Source organism: Melospiza melodia, chromosome 1, assembly GCF_035770615.1.
Source record: "Melospiza melodia melodia isolate bMelMel2 chromosome 1, bMelMel2.pri, whole genome shotgun sequence".
Taxonomy (NCBI): Eukaryota; Metazoa; Chordata; class Aves; order Passeriformes; family Passerellidae; genus Melospiza; species Melospiza melodia.
The window spans coordinates 90,034,702-90,048,441 of record NC_086194.1 but is presented as its reverse complement, the minus strand read 5'-3'; the positions used below and the strand labels follow the sequence as shown (position 1 = coordinate 90,048,441).

Genomic DNA, 13,740 nt, shown 5'->3' with positions numbered 1-13,740 from the left:
GTGGCAGTGCTCAGGTATCCCTAGAGAAGGGAAACTGTCAAAGTCTTAATCTTGTGCAGCATTTGTGCAAAAGTAAAATCTAAGTTTCCACATGAAAGATCCTACTGTCACAAGATGAGACTGGGAGGCAGCCAAAAGCTGAATACTGCATAGGTTTGCAGACCAAAAGCAACGCTTTGCACCCAGAGGTTAACTGCAAACCAGCTCCCAAATTCACCCTAATGTGATATGCACACCACTGTTCAGTGTCTGGTCAAGTTGTATGTGTTTCTGGGGTGTGATAGAAATTTTGACCTCTGTGATATGAAGTATGCAGAGGATTTAAACAAGGGCAGTAAAGTGAAGTGAAGTAAAAGAAGGAAAACAGTACAAGAGGAGAAAGGAAGGGGGTGTTGCACTTCCACATATACCTGTGATCTTTTGGTGTGGTTCAAGTATTGGTGTGTAACATTCTTGCTTTGTTTTGCAAGGTTACAGGGCAAGAGAAAAAAGTCAGTTCCATAAAATTTCTGGTGTTGCTTTATTCCTCCCTCACTTCCTCACTGAGATGAAAGAAATTTTAGGTTTGCAAGCTGGTATACAATACTGTTTGACTTGTCTTTGGGTTAATTTAAACGGAAAAAAAAACTGCTGAGATTTTCAAGGGGAAGAATAAAGGTAACTAGAAAAGGCACTAGAGATGTCTTGGAATGTGTGGAGAAAGGCTTGTATTTTTCTGACATCCAGGCTGCATCCCATTGCACATCCTAGATGCTTGTTCCTCATGCAGGACAGTCCTGTGCTGCCAAGGACAGGTCATCCTTGTGTCCTGCTTTTATAAAATTTTTATCCCTAACTGTCTAATTAGGGAAGACAGAAAAAGTGTCACCTTCTTAGATCTTGAGGCAAGTTCTGGGATGAATGGTTAAAGACATGAGCATGACTGAGGTGGCAATAGTGAGATACTACTCTTCTCACAGAATAGCTCCTTTTGATGAGCTCTGGTAACCCCTTCTAAAGCTGCTTTTTCTAGCAAGACTAAGTTTCTGCATCAGTGTTATCTGAGGAAAGGTGGAGCAAGTAAGATGAACTGATTAAAGGTTCATCTTGTAATTTTTACAGCATTAGCCTTAATCACACTGTGATCTCTGAGCTGTGTGGTCTCACTAGTCTTTGTCCATGATTCTTGTATTTTACTGTCAATTGACTATATTGAAGGGAGGGATGGGGTCATTGCACTTTCTCTGACTCGTGGTAGACTAATCAAAATCAGAAGCTGAGGTCATGTGGATCACTAACCCTCTCTCGTTACTTTGTTTGTACTTACAGCATTTGTACATACTTTAATGAGCTGAATGCTTTCTAATTTTCCTTTGCCTAGAGTGAATAGGCCATAAAAACAAGTGAGGCAATTTTAGATTTTTGCCTATTTAAAAATCTTAGATGGCTGGAGTACAGGCTGGGAAAGTTACAGAATTACAGCAGCAGAGAGTACTAAGAGCCTGTCCCAACTAAAGCACATGCTGCTGGATGTTCTGTTTAGAATTCACTTCTTAGTGTAAATTGACAAGTGTTTCATAAGCTTGGCAAGAAAATGCTTATTTAACTTCTCCACCTTCCCCAAAAGGAAATTTCTACTAAGGCATGACATCTCCTATAAACTGCCATGAGTAATATATTCTGAACCGCTTTCAGATAAACAAGAGACCTTGCTATTCCTATCTGTAATAATTCACAGATAGAGAAGCTGATAAAGTAGTAAGAGCTTGAAGACTGTTATACAAACAAAATCTCTTGACTTTGTTCTTTAGAACTTACCAAACTGTGGTGCATGTTCTGTGCCATGGAGTGTGTATTCTAGCAAAGCATCCAGAATGTATTTTTTAATAATGCTATTTTTTTATTAAATTGCAAAGTTGGTGAAATTATCTTGCTAGAGAAGAATACTAAAACAGGAACCTACTGGCTTTTTTTAACCTTCTGCTGTAAGGAAATGTGCCTTTCTCCATTTGATTTGAAAAACGAAATAGTCTGGTGGTGTGGCTATGTAACTTTCTCTTTCTGCCTCTGATTGCAAAAGTAGTAGTAAAAAATGAAAATAAAAAGTACAGTATTGAACAGCAGAATATTATGGTGGTGTTGAGACAACAGAATGACAGTAATTATTTTGTTTCTCTTGTTTCAGGTGTCAGAAATTACTTGAAAGAAGCATTAGTGAATATCATTGCTGTGCATGCAGAGGTGAGGAGAAACTTCAGATCATTTCATGCTTAAATTCATATGATTTCAGTGTACTTTTGCTGGTAAATCCCAGATTTTTTTTTATTGAAGTGCCTTCATTATAGATGTAGTTTAGATTAGCTTTAGCCAACCTGTTATGCAACTGATAACTTTTTTTTATGGGCAGAAGGAGATGAGTGGTTCCTGTTTATCCTCTCTAACACTCCATTACACCTTTTTGTCTCTATTATCTGATAAAGAGGAAAGCCAAATGCTAAAGTTAAATTCTCTCTTTCCATTCAGATAATATATAGATATATAGCTAGTTATGATGCTTTCTTTCTCTGATTACCTTTTTTTTTCTTCCAAAACATCTGTAAATTACCTTTGTTTCACCTTGAAGGAAATGTTCAACACATGCCACTCAGAGTGAAAAGCCAAGATATGTCAGTCTTCTACATACAATAGGAAATAGGAAAGCTAAACACAGAAAGTTTTATAGTCTTTGTAAGCACAAATACTGTTTGAAATACCTAAGTAGGTAATGGCTACCTAGGCTAGGAAGTGCATGTTAAAGCATTGCTTATAACATAATAAACTCAGAGGGGCTGCAATTATTTAGCCTTTTGGGATTGTATGGAGGAATTTCCTATGGTTCTTTAAGTTAGAACCTGTGTTTTACATAATCACTCTTCTAATCATCAAGAGTGTTAACACATTACAGTTGCTCCTGGTAGAAGCATTGGTAGTAATATTTCTCTTACCTTCCAAAATACCACAAGTATGGCTGTTCGACCTTTTCCCTGTAATTAAAATATAATGAGATTCACTTGAGGCTTTTACTTATCTTATTCCTTCTTAAATTACAAGGATTCGTATAAATTAAAATATTTTCAGGAACTTCAAATTTGACTTGCAGTATTTTTTATACTATTTCAGTGTTAAATTATAGCAGAAGCATTTACACAGAAGCATTGTGATTTTACCAAATGCTTCCAAATGAGGAAATAAGAAACACTAAAAACATATACCAACATGATAACAATTTTAATAATGTTTTTCAGTGTAGTGAAAATTAATTAAAATGGAAATTAGAGGGTTTGCTTTAAAAAATTCAAAGTAATTTGTGACTTATTGAGCTAGGCTTGTAAACATGCATACTTGTTAAAATGCTGCAGCTAAGGGTGCATTGCTGTGCTCTCTTCATTGAGACCGATACTGAGTCTGGCCTAAATAGCATTGCCTCTTAAATTTCTAGATGTGAAATATACAGAAACATGAGAATGTGTGTCAAGACGAAACTCCCATTTCCACTGGTGAAATTCTGTTAAGCTGGGTCAGGTTTAAGTTTAGTTAGCTAGGCAGCAAGTTTCTGTATTTTGTAACAGCAAAAATTAACTATCAGATGAACAGCAAGGATTGACTGAAATGGAAAGAAAATTGTTTCTCTACCTTTGAATTCAAATTTAGCTGAAATCAAAATAAGGGCTTCTTACTGCAAATTTGTGATGATTCACCCTTGCTGACAATTATTTTTCCTGGATTCTGTAAAGTAACTTCAGGAGTGCTCATTGCAGGCAGAAATATTCTCTTCTCAGTAGAAGATCTTTGGGCGTGTTCCTGGTATGTTTGTGTTGAATTGATCAGCAGTGTTTGGTGCTGAATAAGATGACCTCTTTCCAGCACTGGTAACAGCTGGTAGCTGACATTTATGGAGTCACTGTGCTTTACCTGTGGTGCAGACCTGCCTTTTGGAATGATCAGCCTTATGGAATGCCTGCTACACAATTCTTTATTTAAATTACTGAAAACTCTGTAGGAATCTTTGGTTGGTTTTTTTCTTGTTGATTTTTACACATATATATTAACATCTTCTGTCAGTTGCTAATTTTCTTTGCCAGACATGGAATCTAAACTTTGTGTAAAAGCAAAAGTATTCCAGCAAAACAATCCACTACTTAATTCTTTAGAATCTTTCAAAGCAGAAATTGTGGAAATCTTTCAAAACTTTATACATCTCATTTTCCTTCTTGTACCACTCCAGTCACATACTTAAGCTTACATAAACCACTCAAGCTTCATGTGTCATCTTCTTTCCCAGCCCTGTGCAGTTTAATGCAGTTTTATCATCACCTTTAAGCTTTGACACAAGTTTGGTGTGTCTAACCTATAATCTCACTTCCTCCTATATTCCAACCTCTTGGCCTGCATTTTCCTGAATTCATTATAGAAAAATCATACTTTCTTGTTTTTTAAATCCACAACAATTTCTCACTTCTGTAAAACTCCCTTTAAGGAAAATTGGTCTCTTCATACTTTGCTTCAAGCATAGATTTAATAACTTCATGTTGCAGTTACTATTCTGAATATGCAACTTTTACAAGTTATACAAATAAGAGGTTATAAAGATTGTTTTGATGCATGGGAAAACCAGTAAGGTTTAAAATTTTTTGCCAGTTAACTAATAAATGGCAGGAGTGGCAGAATCTGAATGAAAATCCATTGACACCCTCGTACTCACACAGGCTGTCAAATGTTTTTCTCTGCCACAGAGTATAACAACACTAGCCATTGGACAGTGGTCAAATATAAAGGAGTCTAGAAGAAATAGCAGAGTAGCAGAGTATATGGGTAAATAGTGGCTGAATGTGTAAGTCAGACATACAACTCTGAATTAAAGGTGCTATCTACAAGATGGCTACCTGTTACAGACACCTGACTACCTGCATCCATCAGCCAAAGGTGCATATTTTGAAGTTTAGCTGCTTTTTTGTATAGCAAGAAGGTTATCACAAATCACATAGCCAAATTTGCTGCTAACAGAGGGGACTGGTCAAAGTGCAGGGCAAGCATCAAAACACATCCTTCATATTCAAGTCTCTTTTGAATTTTTGGTATGTTGATAAAAATGAATGAGACCTTTCAGTCAAAGATGTTTATGTTTTTTATTGAAATGTTAGTTTTGAAAATACTTCTGTTAATGCAGGTGCTGTGCTCATGGTTCTTCTTTCATTAAACTTAGGTGTTTACCATTTCTAAAGACTTAGTTCCTCGAGTAATGTCAAGGGTTGTAGAAGCAGTCTCTGAAGAACTCAGTCGACTGATGCAGTGTGTTTCATCCTTCAGCAAAAATGGAGCTTTACAGGTACCTGAATACTTTGTACTGTCAAACATCTGAATGTAGAAAACTGAGAATAACAGACAGAGGTATAATCTGGGCGTTTGATTTATTGTAGCAGTGAAAGCAATGAGATAAAAAGGGTTCGTTTACAACCTATTTCAGATTTATGAATGAATACCCTTTGGGATACTGGTTCTTGGGTTTATTATATTTTAGGGTTATCTTTGTGTTAGACAGCATTAAAAGACTACCTATATTCTATGAAATAAAAAGCATCATAATGGTATCTCTTTGAAGTGTTGTCAAATATTCTCTTTGGCCTGACATAAAAAATCACTTTAAAAGCAAAAAACAATGTAAAGATATTTTAAGATTTAAAAATCCCTAAAACAGAATGCAGTAGGATCTTGTAAGACTTTGCAGGACTAGTCACTTGATTGCTTTACTCTCTCTAAAATACCATGTTGTTGTAACATGGGCAGAATAGCTTTGCTGTCTTTATTTACAGCTGGATTGGTGTTACTATTGGGTAAGCTTTAAAGGACTCTAAGAAAAACACTTTTTTATAAAAAATCCCTTTGAGTCAGATTGTTATGGCTGTAACAGAAAAAGAGCAAACTCCCTATTTTCATTGTACATGACAGCATTCTTGCATTATGATGGGAAAATAATATCCAGTGGTAAGCCTTGTTTTCCAATTGCTGCTAGTAATGGCATTGGACAGAGAATTAGTATAGGAAGATCACAGCCAAGTGATTGACTCCGTATTTAAACCAAATCCATGAATAACAACAAAGCTGTGCCTATATCCTTTTTGTCTGATTAAACAACTGTAGGGACTTGCTGCCTAAGCCTGTAATTGAAAGGCTTTTCTCTCCTTACTGTAAGTTTGTCCCTCATGGTCATTTTCTGTTCCTCTGAACAGGGAAAATCCTGTCTAACAGACAGCAGCAGTGTGAGAGTCATCCAAGCCTTGCTAGACTGAACAAAAAATTCTCATTCAAGCCTCACTCTGTATTCCTACATCCCATGACCCACAGTTTTGCAGGACTTGCCCTTCCACCAGGTTCACTTAGGCTGTGGTACTTGAGAAGGGGGTACTGGTACCTCCTAAAACGTAGAAAAGACTCCAGAATCTTAGGCGTAGGACTTCAAAAAATCCACAACTCCTGAGCTTGGAGCACTATATAAAAAAAGGTAAAATACTGTGTGTTGAGAAAAGCATTTCTGATGAGTATAAAATTTGAGGTGGCTATGTTATATTTTGTGCCAGAAAGTTCTAGCTCTAAAAAAGCATGCATTTTACTGGTCTTCCTGCCTGGAGGAGGGATGAGGGAGATACCTAAAAGCCAAAGGCTTTCATTAGATGTGGAATTAGTTGTATGTGTTGCATTGTTAAATGTTCTGTTTTGGAAGATGAATGTTGTGTGTACATGTAGATAGGGTACTGTAATGTCTAACTGGATTAAATTTCATATTTATGCCTAAAATACCAAAATGTTATTTTTTATGAAGTTCGCTTTGTATTTTTAAATGAAATTATTTAATGATCTACCAGAATGTTTCTACTTCATATAAAAGTTGTGATGATCGTGCGGTTTTTCAAAGACCAATGGATGATCTATGAAGTTTGTTTAATCTGTGAGTTCAGTCTCCTCCACAGTTTGCCTAAGTGAAAATTAATACCTGGGCACACAGTACAGTGCAGGAATAAAATCCCCAAGCTCTTGTGCCCGCCAGATGACACAAAAGAAACAAAATACAATCATCCTGCTTCCTCATCTGATGGAAAAAAAATTAATTCACTGGAAGAACCAAGCACAAAATGTATATTGGCAGATTTTTGTACTTTTGTGTTTCCTTTCTCCCTGGCTAAGCAGTGCTGTGAGAAGTTAAGCTCCCTGTATTTAATTTTTTTAAAAAGAAGAAAAAAGTTGCATCTGTCTTTCTATCACAGTACAGAAAAGGTGAAACAGAACTGAAGATTTGTTACTGTTACTGAGAGACAAACCAGTGTTTTTTAACTACTACACAGTGACCATGTAAACAGTTTGAGTTGAATCAAAAGTATGAAATTGTTCCTTTGAGCAGTCTCCTGACGGAGTAGCATGGCAACAAAGAATACAGGAAATAAACTGTTAAAAGCCAAGGCTGCTTACAACGGCAGCGTGCAATAGTATTTGCCTCTCAAGAAGGTGAAGCTTTGGGATACTTGCATCCACTTGGTGAAAGGGCATTGTGTCATTGTTTCAATATTTTCAATATTTGTATTTCTGTCTTTAGGCAAAACTTGAAATCTGTGCATTGAGGGATACCGTGGCCATATACCTAACACCTGAAAGCAAGTAAGATGTGCTGTAATGTCACTTTTTGCAGTGTAATGGAATCCTTGGTAAACATGCAAAAACACATACTGTAAATTTAGAATGAGGGAATTTTGCTTCAAATAGAATATGTGATCTACTATGTAAATACACAAAAACCAGAAACCTGGCAAGATTTTATCAGTTGAAAGAAAATAGGGGGGTTTTTTTTGTTGGTTTTTTTTTGTTGTTTTTTTACTTGGACTTTTAGACACAAACCAATATTTGCCACCAAAAACAAATTATAAAACTTCTTAACAGCTGTACAGCTGGTGAGGATAATTATGCTAAAGCCAGACACAAGCAGATCTTGATGAGTTATACCCATTTTTTCACAGCAATCTCATAAAACATAAATAACCTGCCAGATTGATCAGAGGGTCTACAGATCCAGCTACTGGCAGGATCCCCTTATAGGGATATAGAGAATTAGGGCTCTCCATAGGCTTATACAATACCCTGCTCCTTCTCCACACACTAACTGGGGAAAGGGAATTCACTTGACACTGTCTCCTAGAGTCAATGCCTTCAAAAGGCTTTCAGCAATTTATCATTTCTCACTGAGGCAAGACCAAAGATAAGTAGTGTGGGGGACACTCACATTAATATAGAGGGAGAAGGAAAAGCATTAGCACCATCAATGGTTGATCAGCCAAGGCATGTAAAAACAGGCTATGATAGCTCTCAGCAGTTTTGAGTAAAGCTTATTGATTGAAATTTCTAGGTGATTATGGTGGGGATTGGATATGGGCAGATTCATTCATTATTTTAATTACCTTCACTTCTTTTAAGATTGGCATTATATGTCCCTGCAGATGGTAATTTGATCATCTTAAAAATCAACAGTTTTGTAGGAGACATTTCAGTCTTAATGTGCCTTCATAGAGTCACACATAGTGTCCCCTGGTGTCACTGCATTCCAGTTCAGAGTACTCACTTCCCTATTCTGATAGTGACAAAGGCCTCTAAAAGAAAAACTACTAAAAGAAAACTACTGGGCATTGGCTCAAAGTGGATAAAATTGAAATTATATTGTCTGTAATAGGGCAAAGTACAGTGAACCCGGAAAGCCAGAGCTTCATGGAGGTGTTTTTTATTGCTGGACTTGTAACTAGTTGCCATAAGTCACCATATTAATCTTTTGCTGACAAGATTCTACCTATCTGTGCAGGTCCTGCATTGTTCCCTCATTTCTGTTCCACTCCTGTTGCCCAGAGTGGGGTGGGAACCCCATCTTTGGAGTTACTCAACACTTGACTGGATAATGGCCCAAAGAAACCTCCTCTAACCTTGAAATCGGCCCTGCTTTGAGGTCAGGGTTGGACCTAAAGTCCCTTCCAACCTAAAATATTCTGCGACTATGTTACCAGTGCAAACCCACTGGAACACTCTCTGTAGGCACCCTTGTGTAAGGTAGACTGCAGCGGTCTGTCTACTAAGCACAGAGAGACAAAATCAATGTTTTATCTGTTCTTCATACACTGATTGATGGTCACTTAATTTTGGGCAGAAGGCAGGCTAGCCTCTACCTGTTAATTTTTGAACAGTCCAGGATGTGACAGTCTTCAGTGAGCTGCTGATTTAACATTTCCTGTGGATGTATGATGTACATCACATTAGGAATATCAAGACATATGCTTGACCCCATGACTTATGTTCAATTTGCATATGGATGTCAGGTCTCAGGTAAATATTTTGTCAATTTATTGAAATAAAGGATGGATAAAATATAGCATCTTTCAATAGGATTTATAGAGAGAAACTGTAAATGCTGAGTATTGTACTAGCAGAATATGAGTATTTTTGTTTTCCTTGCAGATCAAGCTTTAAGCAAGCTTTGGAAGCCTTGCCTCAGCTCTCAAGTGGAACTGACAGAAAGTGAGTACATTGCACCCTCTTGTTTCCTTTATGGTCTTTGGAGCCATTGCTTTTTACTCTTGTAAGAAAACTCTGATATAAAGGGGTTAACTTTCACCATATTTGGCCCTTCTGAATTACAGAGCAGAAGCCTTTTTAGACAGAGTCAGGAAAAAGCTCAGTCCTTGCCTTGTTCATGGCCTATTAAATTACCCAGAGGAGCCAATGGCTTTGTGACATACCCTGCTTGCCCATCCTATCTTCTCAGTTCAGTGTCGCTTTGTATTTGTCTTGTAGTATCTGTCTTCTTTAGCCTTCCTTGTTAATCCTTAAGGTTTCTGTGAGTTCCATTGTATTGTTTTACTGAATTAAGTAGCAATTAAAAAGATGGCCAAGAACAAAGTTCAGGCTTTGTCAAGCTGATGGATGGGGAACTCATAAAACTGGCATGTTTCCTTTAAAAAACAAATAAGGAGGGTCTGTGACATCAGGAGGAGGAATTTTGGGTTCTTCCTTTTCCACCACCATGACCTTTGACAAACAGCCAGATACTTGATAGTCTATTTGACAACCACAGTATAATGAAGAATACAACTAGGACAGATTTGTAATGAGTAGAGTAGTGTAAGTACAGATGGCTTGAACTAGAGATTGGTTTCATTGTACTTTCCTGCATCAAATCAGTTTGCACTTAGCAGTCAGAATTTAGAATATTTTGTAGACACATAAAGAGACTGTGCAGCTCATGGTCTGTGGTCTGTGCCTTCTTCCAGATGTCCTCTGTCTATGTAGTCAAACCTGCTCTTCTCTAGTCACAACAAGTCTCGAGATACTTCCTCATCTTACTTAGATCTTATGCTTTATTAAAGTTAAAAATCAGTTTTGAGTAAGGAGAGATCTTTTAACTCAAATTTTCCAAAACACCTGTAGAAATTCTTTTTTCACTTAGTCACAAGCATCTGAGCTTCATGAGACAAATGAGAATCAAGAACTGCATCATTATTACATCTGCCTCAGTGTTTTGAGCCCCAGACAGTGCAGAACTTGTTCTGTTTCCCAGGTCACTACATGGCAATTGCCATTTTTCCAGGCAACTGATTGTAATCTACATGTATTTGTGTAAAATAGCACATTCGTGCTCTGACTGAGAGCTGTTCGTGTGTGTTCATTCACAATCACTACTATGATGCTAAATTATTACATGGACATGATCCTTTTCCAGAGGACCTGCTGAAGAAGCAGATACTGATTTTCTGGTTTAAGTTGTTGTTCTTGGACTAGTTTGGTTTCTTTTAACACACAGTGTAATTTTTTTTTTCTGTTACTGGGCCATTCAGTCATGCAGCATGCCAAAAAGTTCAGGTGATACATGTCTGCCCTATATGGCTTGCTTTTGAAATAGGGCAGAAAATTCAGAGATCACATTATTCCCCAGATTAAGGAGCAAATAAAAGACCCAGCCAAGACTGTAAAACAACTTAAAGCATCTCCAGTGTTGCAATCAATATTTTCTGCAACAGGCCCATCAGCACCATTGCTCCCACATCTGTGGTTTGTGGATTAAATACTATCCCCTGCACGAGGTACTTTCTTGACAGCTTGGTAGATGTAAATTAACTATTGTTATGCCCCCAAATGAACTCATACACAGTTTATCTGTTAGGGACAAAACAATGTGACTGTGGTGAATTAATGTTTCTCCTGGAACAGTCATAATATCTCTGATCTTTCAATCATAATACTTAAGAGAAATCTACAAATACCTTCCAAAGACAAGGCCGACAACCCAAATTTGCAATTCAGCTACACAAGAAAAGCAGACAGCATACCTGAAGTCACAGACAGAATAATCAAAACTTGTAGTAATTGTTCCCTTTCCAGAATTTTCTAAAGTTGTAACTGTTTTCCCTTTGCAGGTTATTGGAAGAGCTGCTAAACAAATTCAAAAGCAGCATGCACTTGCAGCTGACCTGTTTCCAAGCTTCTTCATCAGCCATGATGAAAACATAGACAACAACACAATGCAGACAAACGTGCATAAACATTGTACATTTTTCTGGACTACTTCAATTCCTTTGAACACCCTAAAAAAGCTAAAAAGAATTCCACTGGAAAATAAATTGAGATACAACTTCCTTAGTAATGTTATGGGGTGTCCTGCTGAGTGAGACTTGTGTTCCTGCATACTTTGATAAAATGGTTTTCTGTCTACTGTATTTCACTCTGTGGAGGGAATTAAGTCAATTTTGTTTACATACACTTGTTCATGAAGAAATATTCATTACTGTTCTGTAGTCTCAGTTTCACTTGTTAAAAATACATTGAAATGTATTTTTAGCAAATGTCAAATTTGAGTATTAGTCATATTGTTCAGTGTATCAATCTTATTTTCTAGGTGTAGAGTGATACTGAAGTGACTGGAAGACACAAATTCTATAAACTATTGAAAAGTATGTAATAAGCGTTGCCCCGTAGAGCTGACTAATTAATGTCCAGATACCATATTAAGTACACTGCTTCTTTTGCATTTGAAAATGGTAATTTTTTTTTCTATTCTCATCTATAGTTTTGGTGTTTGTAAGTCTGATTTCTTGGGGGCTTTTATTCTCTTACCTATTTTTAATTAAACATGTTGCCACCTTTCAGGTTTCTCCCTTCTATTTGAGTATTGATAGTGACCTTCACATCTGAAATCTACTTTCACTGGCAATTAACAGAAAAGCACTCAGAGTTTATAAGATCAGTAGAAAAAATGTCCAGGTAAAATACTCTTTGGTGTTAAGGAGTGAAATAGTTGATAGCTTCTCACATAGTAAGGAAGAGCACAATACATCATTCATTTTGCTTCTTCCTTCTTACTCTTCTTGTCTTTCCTTGCTCTTACAGGCTTATTACCACTGTCTTCCTCTTGTTAGTCAATCTTCTTTTCCTCTTTTCTCCACTAGTTATTGGATTTATATGAGGGGAAATAGGGATTCAGGAGAGAAGAACAGTTTTGCTGCCGTTGTTTTGGGGGGTAACAAATGGGTTTAATTTTATAATTGATATTATGGCTTGGAATTAAATAATGCAGTAATAATATATTCTTTCTGTAATTACAGTCATTTTGGGTAAATAATTTCAGGAATATTGCATGCTTTTCAAACAATTTCTTAATGTCAGCTCATTTATTCTGCCAGTTCAATTACGTACTTTAAAAATGCAATGTACAATTCCTATAAAATGTAATTTTGGAGAAAATTTGATGCACACATAGTTACTTGTTAAAAAGTTCTGTGTAAGTAGTAGAAGCATGTTAAATGGAAGTGTCAGGCTTCAAATATGTTATTATCATTAAGAACCTGGAGCAATGTTGTTTTGTTAAGTGTTGTCCATTCTGCGGTGGTCATAGTCTCAACTGCTGTTGTTAACTGAAATAGTCATCCAGTTCTGTAAAATATTTCACTTCAGAATAATAAAATATTAAGAGAGATGGTCAAAAGCTCTTCTTGAATTCCTCACTTTCCAAGAAATATTATTTCTTTGAATAGTACTTTGAATTTTGCCAGTCTACAATTTCTGTATTCATATCGGACATGTTCTAAGTATTGAAAACCTATTCTGTTATCTGTACTGTCTTAATACATATTCAGACATCTCTTTATTGTAAGATCATTCTCTTACTCATCTTTTACTGCAGCAGCTTGTTGCTTGTCTTTAAAACCTGAAGTCAGACATTTGTGTAGGTGCTTCTCTGAAGTAACTTACACTTTAGAACATCTCATTGACGGCAAGAAGAATAATGTGGAATCGATCAAAACATTCCTTGAATCCCATCTGATATGACTGAATGTTCACAGTCAAGTCAGAGCACTGCTTTTGAATAAATCCATTTTGTGGATTAAGGAAGTCAGTGAGCATCGTGCTGCAACAGAGGTATTGGAATTCCTTTGCATGGAAGGGATGTTGGGACTGCTGAGGTTTCATAGCCAATGTACAGCAGGCTGCAGTTCCTCTGAGAAGAACATTAAAAAAACAAGAAGTGGTCAGTGTGGGTTTTGCAATAAAAAACTGTTAGAAGATACAATTGAGTTTAAAAAGGGTTGTTGAAAGTGGGAAAGACAGGGAGACCACACCAGAATACACCATCAGTTACAGCTTACAGAGAAGAGACGCAGCAAGGAAATCAAAGTAACAGAAGTGAAAGGCTCTGACATTTAA

General features: G+C 36.7%; 1 protein-coding gene across 2 annotated transcripts in view; it reads left to right on the top strand.

Moving 5' to 3' along the window:
* The window catches only part of EXOC2 (exocyst complex component 2), a 125,198-nt gene extending 112,177 nt beyond the window's left edge, over positions 1 to 13,021 (top strand). For both annotated transcript variants that reach the window (XM_063161504.1, XM_063161495.1), the window contains exons 24-28: positions 2,165 to 2,220; positions 5,222 to 5,344; positions 7,604 to 7,665; positions 9,502 to 9,561; positions 11,457 to 13,021. In XM_063161504.1, coding sequence (XP_063017574.1) covers positions 2,165 to 2,220; positions 5,222 to 5,344; positions 7,604 to 7,665; positions 9,502 to 9,561; positions 11,457 to 11,550 — 395 coding nt within the window. In that variant the 3' untranslated portion in view covers positions 11,551 to 13,021. The remainder of the gene's footprint in view (positions 1 to 2,164; positions 2,221 to 5,221; positions 5,345 to 7,603; positions 7,666 to 9,501; positions 9,562 to 11,456) is intronic.
* The last annotated feature ends 719 nt before the right edge of the window (positions 13,022 to 13,740 follow it).